This window comes from Botryllus schlosseri, chromosome 4, assembly GCF_051294905.1.
Source record: "Botryllus schlosseri isolate E-star chromosome 4, Bs_hap1, whole genome shotgun sequence".
Classification (NCBI taxonomy): domain Eukaryota; kingdom Metazoa; phylum Chordata; class Ascidiacea; order Stolidobranchia; family Styelidae; genus Botryllus; species Botryllus schlosseri.
Window position 1 is genome coordinate 23,619,565 of NC_137239.1, and position 17,198 is coordinate 23,636,762.

Sequence of the window (17,198 nt, forward strand, 5' to 3'; positions counted from 1 at the left end):
GACAGCAGTCTGCGGTTGTTTCGCTGTTTCCACCGGGCAAGCTTGTAGACGTAGGGTTACCATATTTTCGTGGCCTAAAATCCGCAGATTCTTGGGTGCCATCTAGCGGTTTTAAAATGAGATATGAATACATTTTACGGCAAAACATCGTCACACTATAGTAATGCGTTGCCTATCCATTGTATAGAGGAGTGGATTTTTGAACATTGTGTCGTGAATTTACAAGGCTATATGGATCATCCCTGATGTGACCTCTCGTGATCTCTAGGCTAGGGTTGGTTTTGTCATTAGTTCTTGTTGCGACTGACTTGACCCCCAGAACCTCCTTTCTGCAACGGTGCATTTTTTCACGAGATTTTAAACATAACATCCACAAAAAGGGACTCTTTCCGAAGTATGTGGCGATTCACAAACGGTCGGCTTACTATAGGTAGGCCTATTTGGTTTCTAGCAATGATTTATACAATTGAAGAGCTTCTTCAATATACAATTGAATAATATATTCATATTGAAATGTGAATATGAATATATATACAATTATACATCATTCCATTACTCTTAAAGGGGCACTGCGTTCTAATTATGACGTGGTCTCAAATTAAAGATAAAACCGGGAAAAAAATTTCGGCCCCACAGCCCTTTTCTTCACAAAGCCACGGTAATGGAACGGCAGGTAAATGATTTTTCCGAAACTCCCTGTTCCACTCTAGCTACCTCTATGCTGTCACGACTGCGCGACTGCGCATCTTCACTGCTTAACCCTTTGCGAAATTTCTGGCACGCAGGCAGTCACGCAGAGCATGAAGTTCGGATAGTTGTAGGCCGATATTATGAAGGAATTGTGCTTTTCAGACCACGGCAGTTTAGTTACGGTACCGGCGCTCAGCAGATGCCCGATTATGCCGGCAACAAAGATTGGCCAGGTAGACAAATCGTCAGCGATTAACTTGCCATTTAATCGTAATCATAAGCGACTTCTAGATTTTGCTGCAATTATAATCGTAATCGGGCATTCGGAAGTGCCGCATTGGTGAGTCACATTCTCGAAGCATTGTGAAGTAGTGTAAAAGTCCAAAACTGCGATACATCGAAATGAATTTCATTGGCGCGTTGCCCGTCAGCAGCCTGGTGATGTCAAAATATCTTGAACTCATCTTTTGTGTCATTCAATATGTATATTATATACACGTGTACAACTGTACATTAGGGCTCTTCAAAAATGACTTTTTTCTCAAATCGTACTGGCTACTTGATAAAATTGTTAGGTTACCTAATTAAAGCCTACACACCAAATTTGGTTCAATCCCAACCAGTAGCCGCATTGCTACAGGAGAAGAAAGTTTATATTCATTATATAAAAATAAATAACAAAAAACTTGAACATTTTCTGTTCACCCCATGAAAGTGTTAGGTTGTCTATAGAAACGATTTTCACCAAATTTGGTTCAATTTCAACCAGTGGAAGCGGAGTTATTGCCGTCGAAAAATTTGGATTTGAATAAAATAGTAATTACGGTGGACACCACTATAATAAATAATTAAAGAATTGGTCACCGTAAATACTATTTTATTCATAATCTAAATTTTTCGACGGCAATAACTCCGCTTCCACTGGTTGAAATTGAACCAAATTTGGTGAACATCGTTTCTATAGAAAACCTAACACTTTCATGGGGTGAACAGAAAACTTTCAAATTTTTTGTTATTTATTTTTATATAATAAATAGAAACTTTCTTCTCCTGTAGCAATGCGGCTACTGGTTGGAATTGAACCAAATTTGGTGTGTAGGCTTAAATTAGGTAACCTAACAATTTTATCAAGTAGCCAGAACGATTTGAGAAAAAAGTCATTTTTGAAGAGCTCTAGTGTACATATACGAGTATCTATTTAGGAAAATGTAGATACTGATAGGCCTATGCTCCGCTTCGGAAAATGAGCCAAAGTCCCTCTCCACTCCCACTGTCATATCAGCTCAAAATTTCTTTTGGGACTATGATGTCACTCGCAGATCACGCCGCGATGTATTCAAACTGAATTCAAGAATAATATAAATATGGATCTTAGATTGTCGACGGTGTTGGCTGCGATTCGCCCCCAGGTATATTCGTTGACGTGCCAGAGGTTGGCTGGGGCACCGTAAGTTCCTCGTACGTCGGAGGGGTGTCCTCGTACATTGACACGTTTGTTTTATGAGTCCCAGCAAAGTCGAAGTGATACGTATCGACCTCGGCGTTGACCGCGGTCCCATTGGGGAAAGAATTCCGTCGATTTCGTCGGCTTCCTCGCCAAAAGCAACAGTACTTTTTGTAGTCAATTTGGCATACCGCCACCAGGATGCATGCCGCGATTCCCATGATCACCATAACGCCTAGTATCGAACCGAATATTATCCAAAACAGAGGTGGACACCCAGATTCGTACCGATTAAGATCGTAGACTGCGTATACATATATGTTGTTGTAGCGGACCATTGTGCAAGAACCTGGAAGGTAGAAAACACAGTAAAGTCAACAAATATCTTCAGTGGCTATGCGATGTTGTTCATGATTAAAACATTGTAGCAGAGAAACAGAACCATACGACATGTTTCAGATATAGTCAGGTAACGAGAAAATTTTTGGTCGACACACTTTGTTATCTAAGCTACAAAAATGACCGTGACATTATTAGAATGGTAGGTACAGCGCCAAGAAGTGGCATGACAAAATATTTACCTTCGGTAAAACTTCAAAGAATGACATCGACTGAAAACGACTATAGTTTTTCCAGTCACAAACGCGCGTTATGGATGTATCATCATTCGATATGAGATTATGATACATTTCAAGCAACATGAGTAATAACGACATATACGTACCAATATAACTATATTTGTAGAAGCTCGTATGCTTCCAATACCAAGTAGTGAAGTCGCACATTTCGAAGCACTGGTACGGATTGAGGAGAGCCTTCACCAGCTGCAAACTCCCACTCTCATACGCCGAGTTGAAGTAATTGCCGTACAGCTTTCGCAGAGCGCATCCGCTCATGTTCAACGTTCTTAAACGATGCATGTCCTCGAAAGCGTTTTCGTGTATCGAGGACAGGTAATTGTTGTACGACACATCCAAAAACAGCACATTGCCGAGGCCGTCAAACAAGCACTCGCTTATTGCCTGCGATGAAATCGTTGCGAAAAATATTGCGAGTATTGCTATCTCACTCGGTCCAAACCTTTAATCCCGTGGAAGTGATTGTGATTGACTGCAGATTTATGTACTGCGAGATTCCGTCGATGTCACTGAATAAACTGCAATTCCGAATTTTAATTTCCTCCAGAGCTGCGGCGGATGGTTCCTGGGGCTTTTGTAGGTGGAGTTGTTGAAGTTTAGAAGCAAAGTGAATGTCTAGCCTCTGTTGTTTGAAGTAAAAATGCAGTGACATCATTTAGTGCAAAGTGTACGTAGCCTATATCAGTTAGAGGTGGTACGAACGTTCGCTTTCGGTATGCGAACCATTATTGGTCCACGTTCGCCATTGAACCTTGACAAGTTCTACCCTGTGAACATTTTCAGCAAAACACCAGCATTTCCCAGTGGTCATAACATCAATGGCCATGATTCATTGGATGGTAACTGTGTGGCCATGACAGAAAGTATATTTCAACACAAAGCTAAGAGGAACCCTGTTATTAATCCTTTGTATTCATCAGCAATATCTTATACAGAGTTACAGACAGGGGTGTGGGCAGGAAGACAAAACAGCTTTACAATGCAACTCCTATCGAAACAAAATGTGGTGATGCTATTGTTGATATACAATATTCGTTTCAATTCTCTCCTATAGGTACTGGCGATTTCCCCTGACTATAGTGTCAGCCGAAAATGTCCGAGTTTATTTCAATTTGAATATATTATTCAATAGAACCAAAATTCCAAACCGCATTTTGCTAATTGCGATAAGCGGGACTGAAAATGTACGATTATAGTCATTCTAAATAAACATATATCTGGGCATGTACGACTGAAAGTAAATTTGTTTGGAATAGGCATAGGGACATTACGTAACGTCATAGGTTCGTGTACCCGTTCCTGTTCATGGAGAGACTTTCATAAAACTTCGCGTTCACAGAACCCACAACCTGTCGTGGTTCGCATCGTCCATAATATCAGCAATGCCAAATGACGTATACACATAAAGCCTGTTTTCAAGCCCAGAAATTGCGATTTGTCTGCGTAATCCTCACCTAGTCGTACATTCACAGCAACTGTATATTTACATCATCCTCGGACTTGCTCCGACATTTTGAGTTTGCAGCATTTACTGATTGGGTATTTTTGCGTTCCGCGATCCGGTTAAAAAACTATGATTTGGAAAAAAAAATGCCAAATTAATATAATGACGCTACAAACGCTGGGCAGAATATTCGAAAATATCTTCAGTTGAATTGAAACAGGAGTTACCCCCCTCAACCCTATGGGCCATGAGCCTTTTGCATGTTTTTAAATCAATAACTTTTTAATTTATCATCTTTAAGTAACTGTATGGAGCAGTTTCTCAGTAAAAAGGATTGGAGGAATAGGGTTGGGAAAAGGTTGGGAACCCCTGAGTTACAGTGAATCAGTGATACAGGGGATATTTCAAGCATTTTTCTCATAAACGGTGATGCAAACTTTCCCACAAACTACTTTAAACTTGCACAATTTGAATTGTAATATCTAGGTAGTTTTGGCAAAGATTTCTTCTAGTGGAAGTATTCCTAAAACAGAGTCCCTTGAGTAAGGAGTGCAGGCAAAAACTCTAATACTTGAGTATTCCGAACAGGTTTGAGTACCGCGTTTCTGACCATCATTGCGTTGAGGTATAGGATATACCAGTGGCGGCTCGTCCTATAGGGCAACTGGGGCATTGCCCCACCTAAAATTCTGTTCGATAACGATTCTTTACCATTTATAGACGCACACCAATCTATATATACCGAAATCACAGCGAAAATCGTATTATTCTTGTCCTTTCGCTTGTAAATGCCCATATATAGCGAAGTCTCTGCGAAAATCGAATTCTCTTCTGTGTTTTCGCTTTGCGAATGCCTAGCCGGGGCATGCCCCGGTAGCGCTCATAACAAGCTTTCACTGTCTATTCTCTCAAAGCCGCGCACAATAAAGAAACGGTGATTTACTCTCTCCTATTCATAAAATTACCGAGCAACCGGGGCACAATAGCTCTGTGCCCCTAAGGTGTGATGTAACAATCGTATCTATAGCTGAACTCGGTTACCGTCATATGCGTTTAGTCGACCTTTGCTGGTATAGGTCGATTTTGATGGTGTTTCACACCATGAAAACTCTTGAAACTTGGTATGTCATGTCGTGATGGTGGTATTTAACACTGTCCTAAGTTTCAGGGTTTCTACTTAAAGTTTAGGGTAGTAATTCCGTTTCCGAAGTTGAGTGTGTGCTGATCCGTCATGTATCGCAAACAGATTTTACTCAAAAGCCGGTATTGGTATCCATTGATTTTGACGATGTTCAATACTGAGATCGGTTATGGCATTTGGCACGGTAAGTCTTAATGTTAGTATCGAACGCTGAACCAAGTTTTAAGTTTGTCACTGAAGACTGAACTGTGTTAGTGGTAATTTCGTTTCCTAATTCGAGTGAGAGCTGACTCGTCATTTATCGCTAACAGATTATACGCAAAGCTGGTATTGGTCTCTATTGATTTTAACGATGCTCCTTACCTAGATCCGTCATAAGCTTTTGCACGGTATGTCTTGATTTTAGTATAGAACGCTGTGCCAAGTCTCAAGGTTGACACTCAATGATTAGGACAGTAATTTCGTTATCAAGGTCGAGTATGGTAAAGATGTGCTACGATCTGCCACTTTAGCCTACAACGCATTGCGGATTTCACGCAAAAGCCGGTGTATCTGCGGTAACGTTAACTGAGATGATGATATCATTCTCAGTTTGCATTCAAATATTTACTTTGATATTATATTCTCCAATGTCAATTTCACCGTGAAATTGTGGCCTTCAAGCCATTTGCTTACAACCCCCTGTCAAGCGCGATAGCTATTTCGTTTTCGATGGCGGCTAACAGCTGATCACTTGATCAGCCTATTCCTCAGTAAATTTTACGCAAAATTCGGTGTTGGTCTGTTCGCGTTAATTTTGACAGTGTACCATACCGAAAAGGGCCATGAGGCCACTTCTCGATGATTCACGTAACAGTGTACTAAGTTTAAGGCTTTCATCCACGTATTTATTCGGTAATATATTTTCCAAATGCGATTTCGCAGCAGACCTAAAGACAGTAATAAAGCCGTATGTGTCGTGTTACAGTCTCCAGTTTCAAGGCCAAAATCTCTTATGCTGTACCGAGACCGAATTTCCGAGGCTGCTATTCTTAGTTCTTCAGAATGATGTTTTGGATTCAATATGACAGGCCCAATCTATGAGATAACAATTGCGTATCTGTCCGAACTCGTTGACCTTTGCAATTAGGCTTACGCTATCTCTCGAGTTACAGTCATTTCCATTTCTGCAGATAATTAGTCAGGTCTAGTGCGAACATGAACCGTGTTGAATATTTGTTCCGTACGCCGTTTACGCAGTTACCACACTTCAAGTCACAGCTCACCAGCGGACCTCTCGTGGCACATACGTTAAAATCACTGTTGCCGGGAAATTCATGTTATCGTACCATCATTAAGTTACTTGTTTACGTTGGAAAACGCCATTGTGACGTCATCTTGATAAAAGGTCGCTTGCAGCCCTTGCCCCACCACCCGATATTGTCACGAGCCGCCACTGGGATATACCGAATACCGATCCAAGTCCGGACAAACCATGTAATTGGGCGATGCGCTATCCACCGAATTAAAGGTAAGCTGGTGATCCTGTTATTAGGATGTATTTACAAGCACCTAACAGCTGTATAGTAAAAGGTCATATTCTATTAGCAAATACCGCATACAAATTCTTAGCGATTTAGCAGATTTGGTCCAGATCTAAATTTAACAGATTACTATTAATCTACAGCAGGGGTCGCCAACTCAAAACGGGTCGCGGGCCACTTTTCAAATTTCGTAGCAGCCGCGGGCCGCATGAATTCAATATCGATATAAAATAGGTCAGTGCTCTTCAACCGGGGTTTTCGTACACCCTAGGGTGTACCAGAATTCGCAAAGGGTGTACCACTCGGATGGGATGTACAGGGGTGTACCAGATCCGAATTAAAATGAGCCGATGGCTAGCTATCACAAAGGCAGGTTTATGGGTCAGTACAGGTTGACGCACAGGTTAATGAGCTATATGGTACGATGTTATCTCAAGTGTACTACTGTACACCGCTTGATTGTGATGTCATAAGCAAATATTTCTCCTATTCATTTAGTCGTCGGCAATAGACCAATGGTTCCGTTTGGTGTTGAAAAGTATGCAGTTAACAAACATGTGTTCAGTAGGGCTCTTCAAAAATGACTTTTTTTCTCAAATCGTACTGGCTACTTGATAAAATTGTTAGGTTACCTAATTTAAGCCTACACACAAAATTTGGTTCAATTCCAGCCAGTAGCCGCTTTGCTACAGGAGAAGAAAGTTTCTATTTATTAGATAAAAATAAATAATAAAAAATTTGAAAATTTTCTGTTCACCCCATGAAAGTGTTAGGCTGTCTATAGAAACCATCCTCACCAAATTTGGTTCAATTCCAACCAGAGGAAGTGGAGTTATTGCCGTCGAAAAATTTGGATTTGAATAAAATAGCATTTACGGTGAGCACAACTATAATAAATAAACAAAGAATCGGTCACCGTAAATACTATTTTATTCAAATCCAAATTTTCCGACGGCAATACCTCCGCTTCCACTGGTTGGAATTGAACCAAATTTGGTGAGGATCGTTTCTATAGACAGCCTAACACTTTCATGGGGTGAACAGAAAATTTTCAAATTTTTTATTATTTATTTTTATATAATAAATAGAAACTTTCTTCTCCTGTAGCAAAGCGGTTACTGGATGGAATTGAACCAAATTTTGTGTGTAGGCTTAAATTAGGTAACCTAACAATTTTATCAAGTAGCCAGTACGATTTGAGAAAAAAAGTCATTTTTGAAGAGCCCGACTGTTCAGCTAGTCATTTGTCTTTTAGTGAGTTTTGAGGAAACCAGAATCGGTACTTCCTACCTGACGTTAATAAATGCCGCAATGCACATAAATGAAGTGACGTAGCCAGCCAGGGTCGAAACAGCTTCCATGTTGAAATCGAAACCCTTTTGTTTTAAAATGCCGATTTTATGTCCAAAATTTCGCCATACATTTGCAATTTAGTATTTTGTTATTAGTGATGCAAATTAGCGACAATAGACTGTGTATAGCGGCATACGATCTGAGGTTACTGACATCTCTTGCAGCCCATGTGCTACTATCGACTGTGTGTGATGTGGGGCAGGCCTGATACGCAGTAGGCTGGTGCGCCTGCTATCATCGCTGATCTGAATTACCGCTTCTGCAGCAGTAGCTTTACCTACTCTCTCCCCAATACTGTTACATTTAGGTTGATTATCGTTCGTAATATCAAGCTGTTTTTGGGCTGACACGAAATAAATTCCAATTTGCGTGGTGGGCGGCCTAACTGACTGCGAATAGACTTTCTAACCAAATACTATTTTATTCAAATCCAAATTTTTTGACGGCAATAACTCCACTTCTACTGGTTGGAATTGAACCAAATTTGAAGAACATCGTTTTTATAGACAACCTAATACTTTCATGGGGTGAACAGAAAAATTTCAAATTTTTCGTTATTTATTTTTATATAATAAATAGAAACTTTCTTCTCCCGTAGCAATGCGTCTACTGGTTGGAATTGAACCAAATTTGGTGTGTAGGCTTAAGTTAGGTAACCTAACAATTTTATCAAGTATAGCCAGTACGATTTTTGAAAAAAGTCATTTTTGGAGACCCCTAATGAACAGGGGTGTACGAGTTTTGAGCAAACGTTAAAAGGGTGTACCGCGTCGAAAAAGGTTGAAGAGCACTGAAATAGGTCACACACCTTAGCAACCCCGATTTAAAACTTCATGTCAGTAGAACGCTGTGCTATCTAACATTGGAGATGGGCATAGAGTTACCACAAAATAAGGTTTTATCAAAGGAATACAAATACAACAAAAATCATGATCATCAATTTTATTTTATCCTGAATTTTGAGCTGTACGCGATACCTGACAACGCTTTTCAGCGACTAAGGAATCGATATATTGGGGCTGTTAGCGAGAGACGTAACTAGCTGAAAGACCATCTCCACGAGAAACTTGATTCTATGGCGAAGCCCTAAGCCGTTTTCTAGGCATCTATCTGTCTTGGCAGTGTTTGTGCCATTGCACGTCAAAGGCAATGTGCCCATGCCTATAACGCCCATTCATGTCAGCTTATTTTCTCTCGATGGGATATGCTGTTGCCATCGCCAAACCCGTTTAGTTAGTGGGGAATAGTGATGTTGGGCACAGGAGAATAGTTCATTTTTAAACAACAACAACAACAACAACAACAACAACAACAACAACAACAACAACAACAACAACAATAACAATATCTTGAAACTGTAATCAATTTCAGCATTTCAAAATGCTTTTCTTAGCATTCTTTCGAAATCTCAAATCAAGTCGCGGGCCGCGAACCGCATGTTGGTGACCCCTGATCTACAGACTATCGTGGTGCTTTACACGTAGATCCGCACCAGAATCAAACCCAATTTACTATTTAGTGCATGTGACACCTTTCCTGACATGTCACTGAAAATCTCGCAAAGCAATTGTGATATGTAGACCTCTAATCGATAGACTTACTTTCAAAGTAGATGAGACGCCCGATATCGCATTACCATCGAAGTTTGTCACGCCTACGTTATCTAACGTGAGGCTGACAATACCAGCAGGAAGTAATGCTATATTCGTAAGATTGGGTGAGTCCCGGATAATGAGGGAATCTGTTAACGGGTCGAGAGATTCAGGAACTTCCGACACATCTGAAACAACGCATCGTGGTGTTAAATTAGGAATCGCAGCAGTTCATGTCAAGAATACTATCTAAGAAACGCGCCCCTGAAACATACTCACTTGCATCAACGTGTTACTAAAGACAAAATAATCTTCGAATTCATTGTTAAACATAGGGATTAAATCGGATCATTTGACTGCCCCAGCAATTCAAAACGATGGAAAGCACTATCGTTGATCGGTATTATCAGACTACATCTTCATTGTTTGAAATAAGTCATTTGGTGAATTACGCTGGCCAACAAAATGAAAAATATCTTTTGGCAGACCCTTTAACAGTGTTTTCTGGGGATTTTAAGGTTGCCGATGACGAGTATGACATTCGTTTTGGCGAATTGACCGTAGTTTAGAAGATACGTCTACTCCTAAATGACCTCAAGCTAGACTGTATTCAATTTACCCCCAACCACTTCACTTAGTAGAACCTAATCGTATAGGTTTCTTAACGTTTTTACTGCACATAAATATATATTTCTTAGTGGAATTACCTGCCTGCTTCAGACAGCTCGAGTCTGATAAAGCCGTATTTCGAAGTTTATAATTCACGCACGTGACGTATAAGTTTACGTGAACTCGAAAGATTCGTTACCTGTACATATATATTGTGTTCCATCAACAGTGCACTGCTGGGCGCTAACAGTTGATATCACTAAGAAAAGTGCCAAAGTCAAACCGATCATAATGTTTGATTTTGTTGAGAACATTTTGCAGCCAATTAGATAGTAAAGCTGTATCGTACAGTAGAATAAATCTGCAAGTAAAATCCTGAAGTTGGATATTGCGAAATTCAAAGAATAGGATTTCCGAAATGCAGTAGTTCATTACGGTGTTAATTAGGGATTTGCCAACATTGTTAAGTCTCGTAAGGAGGCTAGCGGTGGCCTGACACTATGAGTTGAATACGTATGTCCGGATAGAACAAAAAGATGAACTAGACGCACTTGAGTTTTGTAAACTGATTGATACTGCTAAGAATGGACAGTGTGTTAATTGGACAATCAAGTAGCATGTACATTTTTATGATAAAATTAAGGTCAATAATGTAATAGTGCTGCATGACAAGAATCAGTCCCCTCCTTATTGTTCTTGATAATAATAATTATAAAACAGAATTCATGTGTACCACTTTTGGCCTGCCTAACGAAAAAAAATACTCCTACAACCAAGCATCTTTCTCCCTCACGAAAAAAACCCACACGCTAAACAGAGACAGAGTACTGGTGCGACTACGTGATTCCTCTCACCTACAAAGCCATCTCAATCATGCTGGAGAAACTTACCATCGCCCCCTTTTTGCCCGATTCGTCATCAAGGCATCTGTGGTATAGGTCGATGACATACCCGTTCTACTCTCGCCGCGAAATCATTGTTTGCTCACTGGAAACAATTAACCGAAGCTCATACTCGCAATAACGACTCCTCACACAACATATTACTTGCGTCGCTCGCACCACAGCTATTAAGCATGTGGATTGCGGATCTCGCAGAGCTCAATATACTATACATTCTGGCGTCCAATATAAACAATGCAACTAGTGGTAAGATCAAAATTTTTAGTTGCTGATAAACAAACTGTGTTTCAAGCCATGTAAGATGCATGGCTCTTAATATTAACTTGTCGTCCGGACAGTTAGCGAGAGGTCTGTAATCCGCCAGTACATATCTACATTCGCAACATCAATTCCAGAGCCATGTGCGTCACAGCATCAACAAAGTTACATATCGCATGACCCATCATTACCTGAGTTTGTGGCCACTCCTAAGATCGTCAACACGCGTATCATGATCTAAACTAGTCGCGTGGATATGCCCTACCGAACGAGTATTACTTAATTGCGAATGTTTTCGGTATCATGCGACCTGTTAATGATTCAACGGTGGTCTATTTAGCGATGTAAACAAGACTTCGAAGCTATTGATCAACTATTCGAGTATTACAGACTTGTGTATAATATGGTTACCATATTTTGAAAATCTGAAAAGAGGACACTTTTTAAGAATTTACAGGCTTGCAAAGCCGTATGAATCCTGAAAAATGTTCAAGTTTTACCACTTTGTGGCCGGTTGACTGAAAACAGAAGGTCAACTTCCTCGCTCAGTGCATGAAATGCAGTTTTTCTTACACATTATCAGAGGGTTGACTAAAAAAAGATCAACTTTCTGGCTCAGCTATCAGAATGCCCGCCGGAGCGTACTTGGTGCTGATTTACGGCATATCAGTCGTAAATTTGCGACCATGATAATGGAGCCACTCCGAAATAGCCGTCAAGACCAATGGTTCCAAACAATCGGAGCGCCGCAACACACCGATTGACCATGATAATGGAAATTGTATTGGGCGATTATTCCGGACGATGAAGATTTTCAGACTAAACGGCTTTCGGGGTGGTTCAGTTGTCCTGGCTAGCTTTTAAATTGTATTTCCTTAATCAGGGCGGCAGCAATAGCTTTCGATTAAGATCGGTATTGTTAAATTGGAGTAAACTACGTCAATTAACAGATTTGAAAGGCTGGTGCGGAGCAGTGAAACTAAATTTGATCATAATGCAACAGCGTTTGATGTTTTTGTTTTTGTTTATGTAACAAAAAGATATGGCGCTCATCGCTTAACGGCCTTTTGCACCACGGTCAAAGACATCGTGTAAGCGATACGAGGAGGTCGTATGAAATAATGACGTTTGGTGTATTACAGTGGGTAATTAAATCACACCTACTTGATTCGACAGACACCATTTCCATAACCGTGTCTGAAACTTTCATCATTGGCGTTTTAATCGCGAGCTGTCGGAGGAGCTTCTCAATGCTCAAACTGATAAAGTCTTATATACGTTCTTCCATGAATGATAATAATTGGCTATATGCTCTATCCATTATACGCTCAAAAACTTGATTTTGAGTATGTTGTCGCTGATTTCGTTTCGGCAAAATCCGGAAAAGTTCAGTTTTAAGGCGGTTATTAGTTTTATATTTGCGTATTACAGGGGCGGGGGGGGGGGGGGGGGGGGGCAAATCGATAACAATTATATCATGGAAAGTCAGCGTGCATAGTGCACTCATGAACTAACCGCCCCCAGCGCTAACATTTTTCAAGGTTAATGGATGAGTTCGGCGAATACTAATGTCACTTGTGTGCATTGCGAGTCGCCTCTGTATGCCAATGGATTCATATGACAAGGACAGCATTATTCGGCGCTTAGACATATAAATATCGAAGATTCCACCGTAGATGCGTATATCACTTCATGAAAGGTTTTATCGCCTACCAGGCATCTTCAAATGCAGATGCGAAATCGGATGCTAGACGACACGTTTTCTCATAATTGCGAGTATTGTCAGACTCAATTCGGTAAATTTTAAGGAGGGGTACTAAAAGCAAGAAATTGAGTGACAATAGATCGCGCCGAGTGCTAATAAAAATCTCAAGTCAGTTGAATCTACCACAAAATATTATGCTTCATGGTCATATACGAAGATCTACGAAAATGTGCCTGCCCTTGGCTACGGCAATGCGTCGGAACTGATGCTTAAGTCATCAACAACCAATCGGCTAATCGAATTTTTGGTTGGATTTGTGAATTCACAATAAATTACATTGTTTGTCGCGCCGATAGCAGGCGATATATATAAACGTAATGAATTACATGGAATATATATTATTTGATGTTATACAGCTAATTTCGGTAATTATCTCGCGGGCCACTCGAAATATTATCGCGGGCGACGGGCTGGCAACCCATGACCTTATACATTTGCTCACCATTTCTTGTCTTTATTGTTATTGGCCTGATAAACGCTGAGACGGCGAGGCATCTTTCTCAAGCAATATAGAACTTCTGAAACGCGGCATATTGTTTGTAATGATTCTAATTGAAATTATTATATGATCATGAAACTGTCGGAATTCGCTGCGGTGTACATAGGGGGGCATTTTTGATGAAAGCCATGGGCGGCAGCACATACAGCATGTTTTTGGGATGGCGTAATTATGTAACTTATAAAAACAAAATTTCGATAAAGCCCTTTGTTTAGCACACCGTTTAAAATATATTTTTAACAGAGTGTTTTAAACAATCATTTGTTTTAAATGCAACCCTACATCTGAAGCACGATGGCTGGATGTGTTTCAAAGGAACCCCTTAAGATGGTAAGCTGAGAAACTATGCCAAACTTTTACTCAGGACTGCCTAGTAAGTAAGTTGTCTTAGTGGGACAAAATCAGCCATATGAACAACTGTAAAGTTACCCTGGATATCTCATATAGCATACCTATTCATAGCTTGGGTTGCATTTAGAACAAAGCGTGCTTAAAAACACACCAAGTTGGGTGTCAGTAACTTCTGTCACAGGTTACAGGTATAGTGCAGCATGTAACAATCTACACCGTAATAATAACTGAATTAAAAATGGTTACTGTAACTTCCTCATCAACGAGTATAGGCACTCGGGTGAGCATGAGCACCCAATTCCAGTATTATGCAACACTTTATCGCTGCTAATATGAAAAAAGAGGTATTCAAATAGAAATCAATAAAAGTGGAATTTATTGCATGGGTACAGGACATGACCGCCACTGGCGGATCGACTTTTACTATATATGATGTTTAGCAAAAGCGAAATAGCACCTCTCCGTAGCGAAGTTAATTTTCGAACAGTGACCCACTTTGCAGTGGGAACTAGTCCGTTTGTATATCCGCGACGTTGCATCGACTACGTGTCCGCTACAAAAGTATGCAAACCCCTGGAGCAAATCTACTTTTTGAAATTACTTATTTCTTGAGTACTTCTCAAATGCCCATTTCTACTTCCACTGGAAGTAGTTTTGAGTTGAAAAATCGTGGGAATGAAACCTTCTTAGTACAAAGGCATCTGCTGAGTGCACGCGTTACCGCCACAAGCGTTTACGTTATCAGCAGAATACCTTCAAGACAGACGACAAGATCAAGAGTGCAGGTAAACGAAAGACCAATAGACAACAAAACACATGGTATTAATACGAAGCACGACACACGAGGAAATAATGATGGGCGGTGATTACTAATCCCAGACAAATTAGAGGCAAACGATACCAACGTAAAATGCACGAAAATATCATTCGCTTGTTCTAAATCTAAAACATGTTCGTATAATATCTCACACATTCCATCCTGATAGAATTTTAGTAAGCAAATACTCATAATAATTGTATTTTCAGAGTATAAATCTGAAAGAATATATTTTTCTTGTGATTTTAGCAACAGCAACACTGTACAGCACAGAAGCTGAAACAACGACGCTACGATGACTATGCACTTGCAGCAAATGCATCTCGAATTATAACTGATACATAAAAGACATGTTTTAAAAACAGTACCTGTTTTAAACATGCTTGTTTCAAATTAAATTCTGTTTCGAATGCAACGATACTTCTAAGCAATGTTCCCTCTAAGCTGCGCACGTGCGCGAATGCGCAGTGCTGAAACGGTCTCTGCGCACAGAAAATCTACGCTGCGCACCAAAATCCGAAATGATGTTTTTTATAGTCGTTGCGCACTGTTGTCCAATGGACCACGCAGGCGCGCAGCCTCGTGAAAATTAAGATGGAACATTGCCAGAACCAAAAAGTGTTATCACTGAAGTATGAAACCGAGGTACAAGTGCGGCCCGCAAAAGTAAATATTGCGCTCCGTGCATAAATAAGAATTTACAATCACGTGCGCCTCACGGAAGAAATTTTTTTAGTATGGACTCGTACGCGTGAGCGATACTGATATCATTTCAATAGCGCATTATTTTCTGGGAATGGCGAAATAACATGGTTTAACAAAGCTATAAATAACAATTATTGGGCTAGCTCGAAGTTAATCTGCGAGAAACTAAAGAATAGTCTTCTCCGCGTGGCTTGAACATTGCGTAAGATTTACTCAGGCCCGTAACTGTCGCACCCCAAACCCCCCAATTGGAGGGGCCGAGCACGAAGGGGGCCCTAAATTATTTCGGGAATTTACATAAATCATGGTGTATTTTTGGGAATTTCTTTGCGCGCTACGCGCGATTTATTATTGTCAGATATCTTGATTATTGGGTAACCTTTCCCAACAAAAAATACGCATGATTTATAGAAATGGACAGTTGGTTGTCGGCCATTACCGCACCATGACGCGCCAAGTTAAAGGCTATGTAACATGCGACTCCAAAAAGTGCGCAAGAACGATCAGCAGCGAGAAAACCTTGGGCGAAAAAGACTGCCCCCGTGCTGACCGAAAACTTCGATATATATACAAATACATATATGTGTACTTGTCAAATTGTTCATAGGCGACTAAATGGCTGGCGCCGAATGTTCCTGTCCTGGCGATCCGAGTCCCACAACAAGACAAATGCCATATCGAGAGAACAATATTATCCGGTAAAGAAATACCAATTTGAAATCATGTACGTCTTTTACTTTAGTACGTTTTGGCGATTTCAATATCTTTTTATAATACCAGATAGAGGGTAACGAAATAGCATCATGTAACGAAGTCATTATACCAACGGGTACGCCCGAAGATGCTTTATTATTATTTAAAGGACCTATCTATTCCAACACACCTCACTGGATCAGCACTACCGGTAAATCTGATTATGTGAGCAGGGAGAGGATAAAATTGTTAGCAATATATATGCAATTTCCGATCATATTGACCGATGCAATCATGAATTACAGAATTTTTTTGCGCTTCGCGCGTTTAGGGACGCAACCACTAAACGGGCATCCAATGTAGATGGTAAGTACCGGAAAAAGCCCAGAGACCGAAGGGGGTCTGGGGGGCGAATCCCCCCAGTAGTGGTTTCATCATCCTATTGAAGGGTGGTTGCGCACTCTTGTCCGAGGGCCTGCGCAGTGAGTTAGCGGGTTTGCGCAGACTCCCGAAAAATTAGAGGGAACATTGCTTCTAAGACTTTCTAAGTTTTACCCTATCGCTCCATGCTATTCCGTTAATGATGAGCGGCTATCGGGTAAGCAATGGATACCAGTGTGGAAAATCAGGTCTTTGGTCAGACCCGGCAAAGGATTGAATCAACGACCTACCGGCTAAGAAGCCGAACGCTCCACCAGCACTCTTTCTTGTCACAGGGCCTCATTTTCACAAGATGTTTTAAACTCCTTCTTATTTTAAGCCCATTCCTTTAAT

At 40.5% G+C, this 17,198-nt stretch overlaps 1 protein-coding gene across 1 annotated transcript; it reads right to left on the reverse strand.

Annotated features, from left to right (window-relative positions):
- Positions 1 to 1,979: 1,979 nt before the first annotated feature.
- On the reverse strand, positions 1,980 to 10,832 carry LOC145437501 (uncharacterized). The gene is made up of 5 exons (XM_080314764.1): positions 10,634 to 10,832; positions 9,835 to 10,013; positions 3,215 to 3,394; positions 2,859 to 3,156; positions 1,980 to 2,483 (listed from the first exon to the last, which is right to left on the reverse strand). The coding sequence occupies exons 1-5, from the start codon at positions 10,746 to 10,748 to the stop codon at positions 2,062 to 2,064; spliced, it is 1,194 nt and encodes a 397-aa protein (XP_080170890.1). The 5' UTR covers positions 10,749 to 10,832; the 3' UTR covers positions 1,980 to 2,061.
- Between the last annotated feature and the right edge of the window lie 6,366 nt (positions 10,833 to 17,198).

Coding starts and splice junctions, on each gene's coding strand:
- LOC145437501 (XM_080314764.1), bottom strand. CDS start 10,748: ATGTTCTCAACAAAATCAAACATTATGATCGGTTTGACTTTGGCACTT. Junction 3,395..9,834: donor GCGTCTCATCTACTTTGAAA/GTAAGTCTATCG, acceptor TTCAAACAACAG/AGGCTAGACATTCACTTTGC. Junction 2,484..2,858: donor CTACAAATATAGTTATATTG/GTACGTATATGT, acceptor TCTACCTTCCAG/GTTCTTGCACAATGGTCCGC.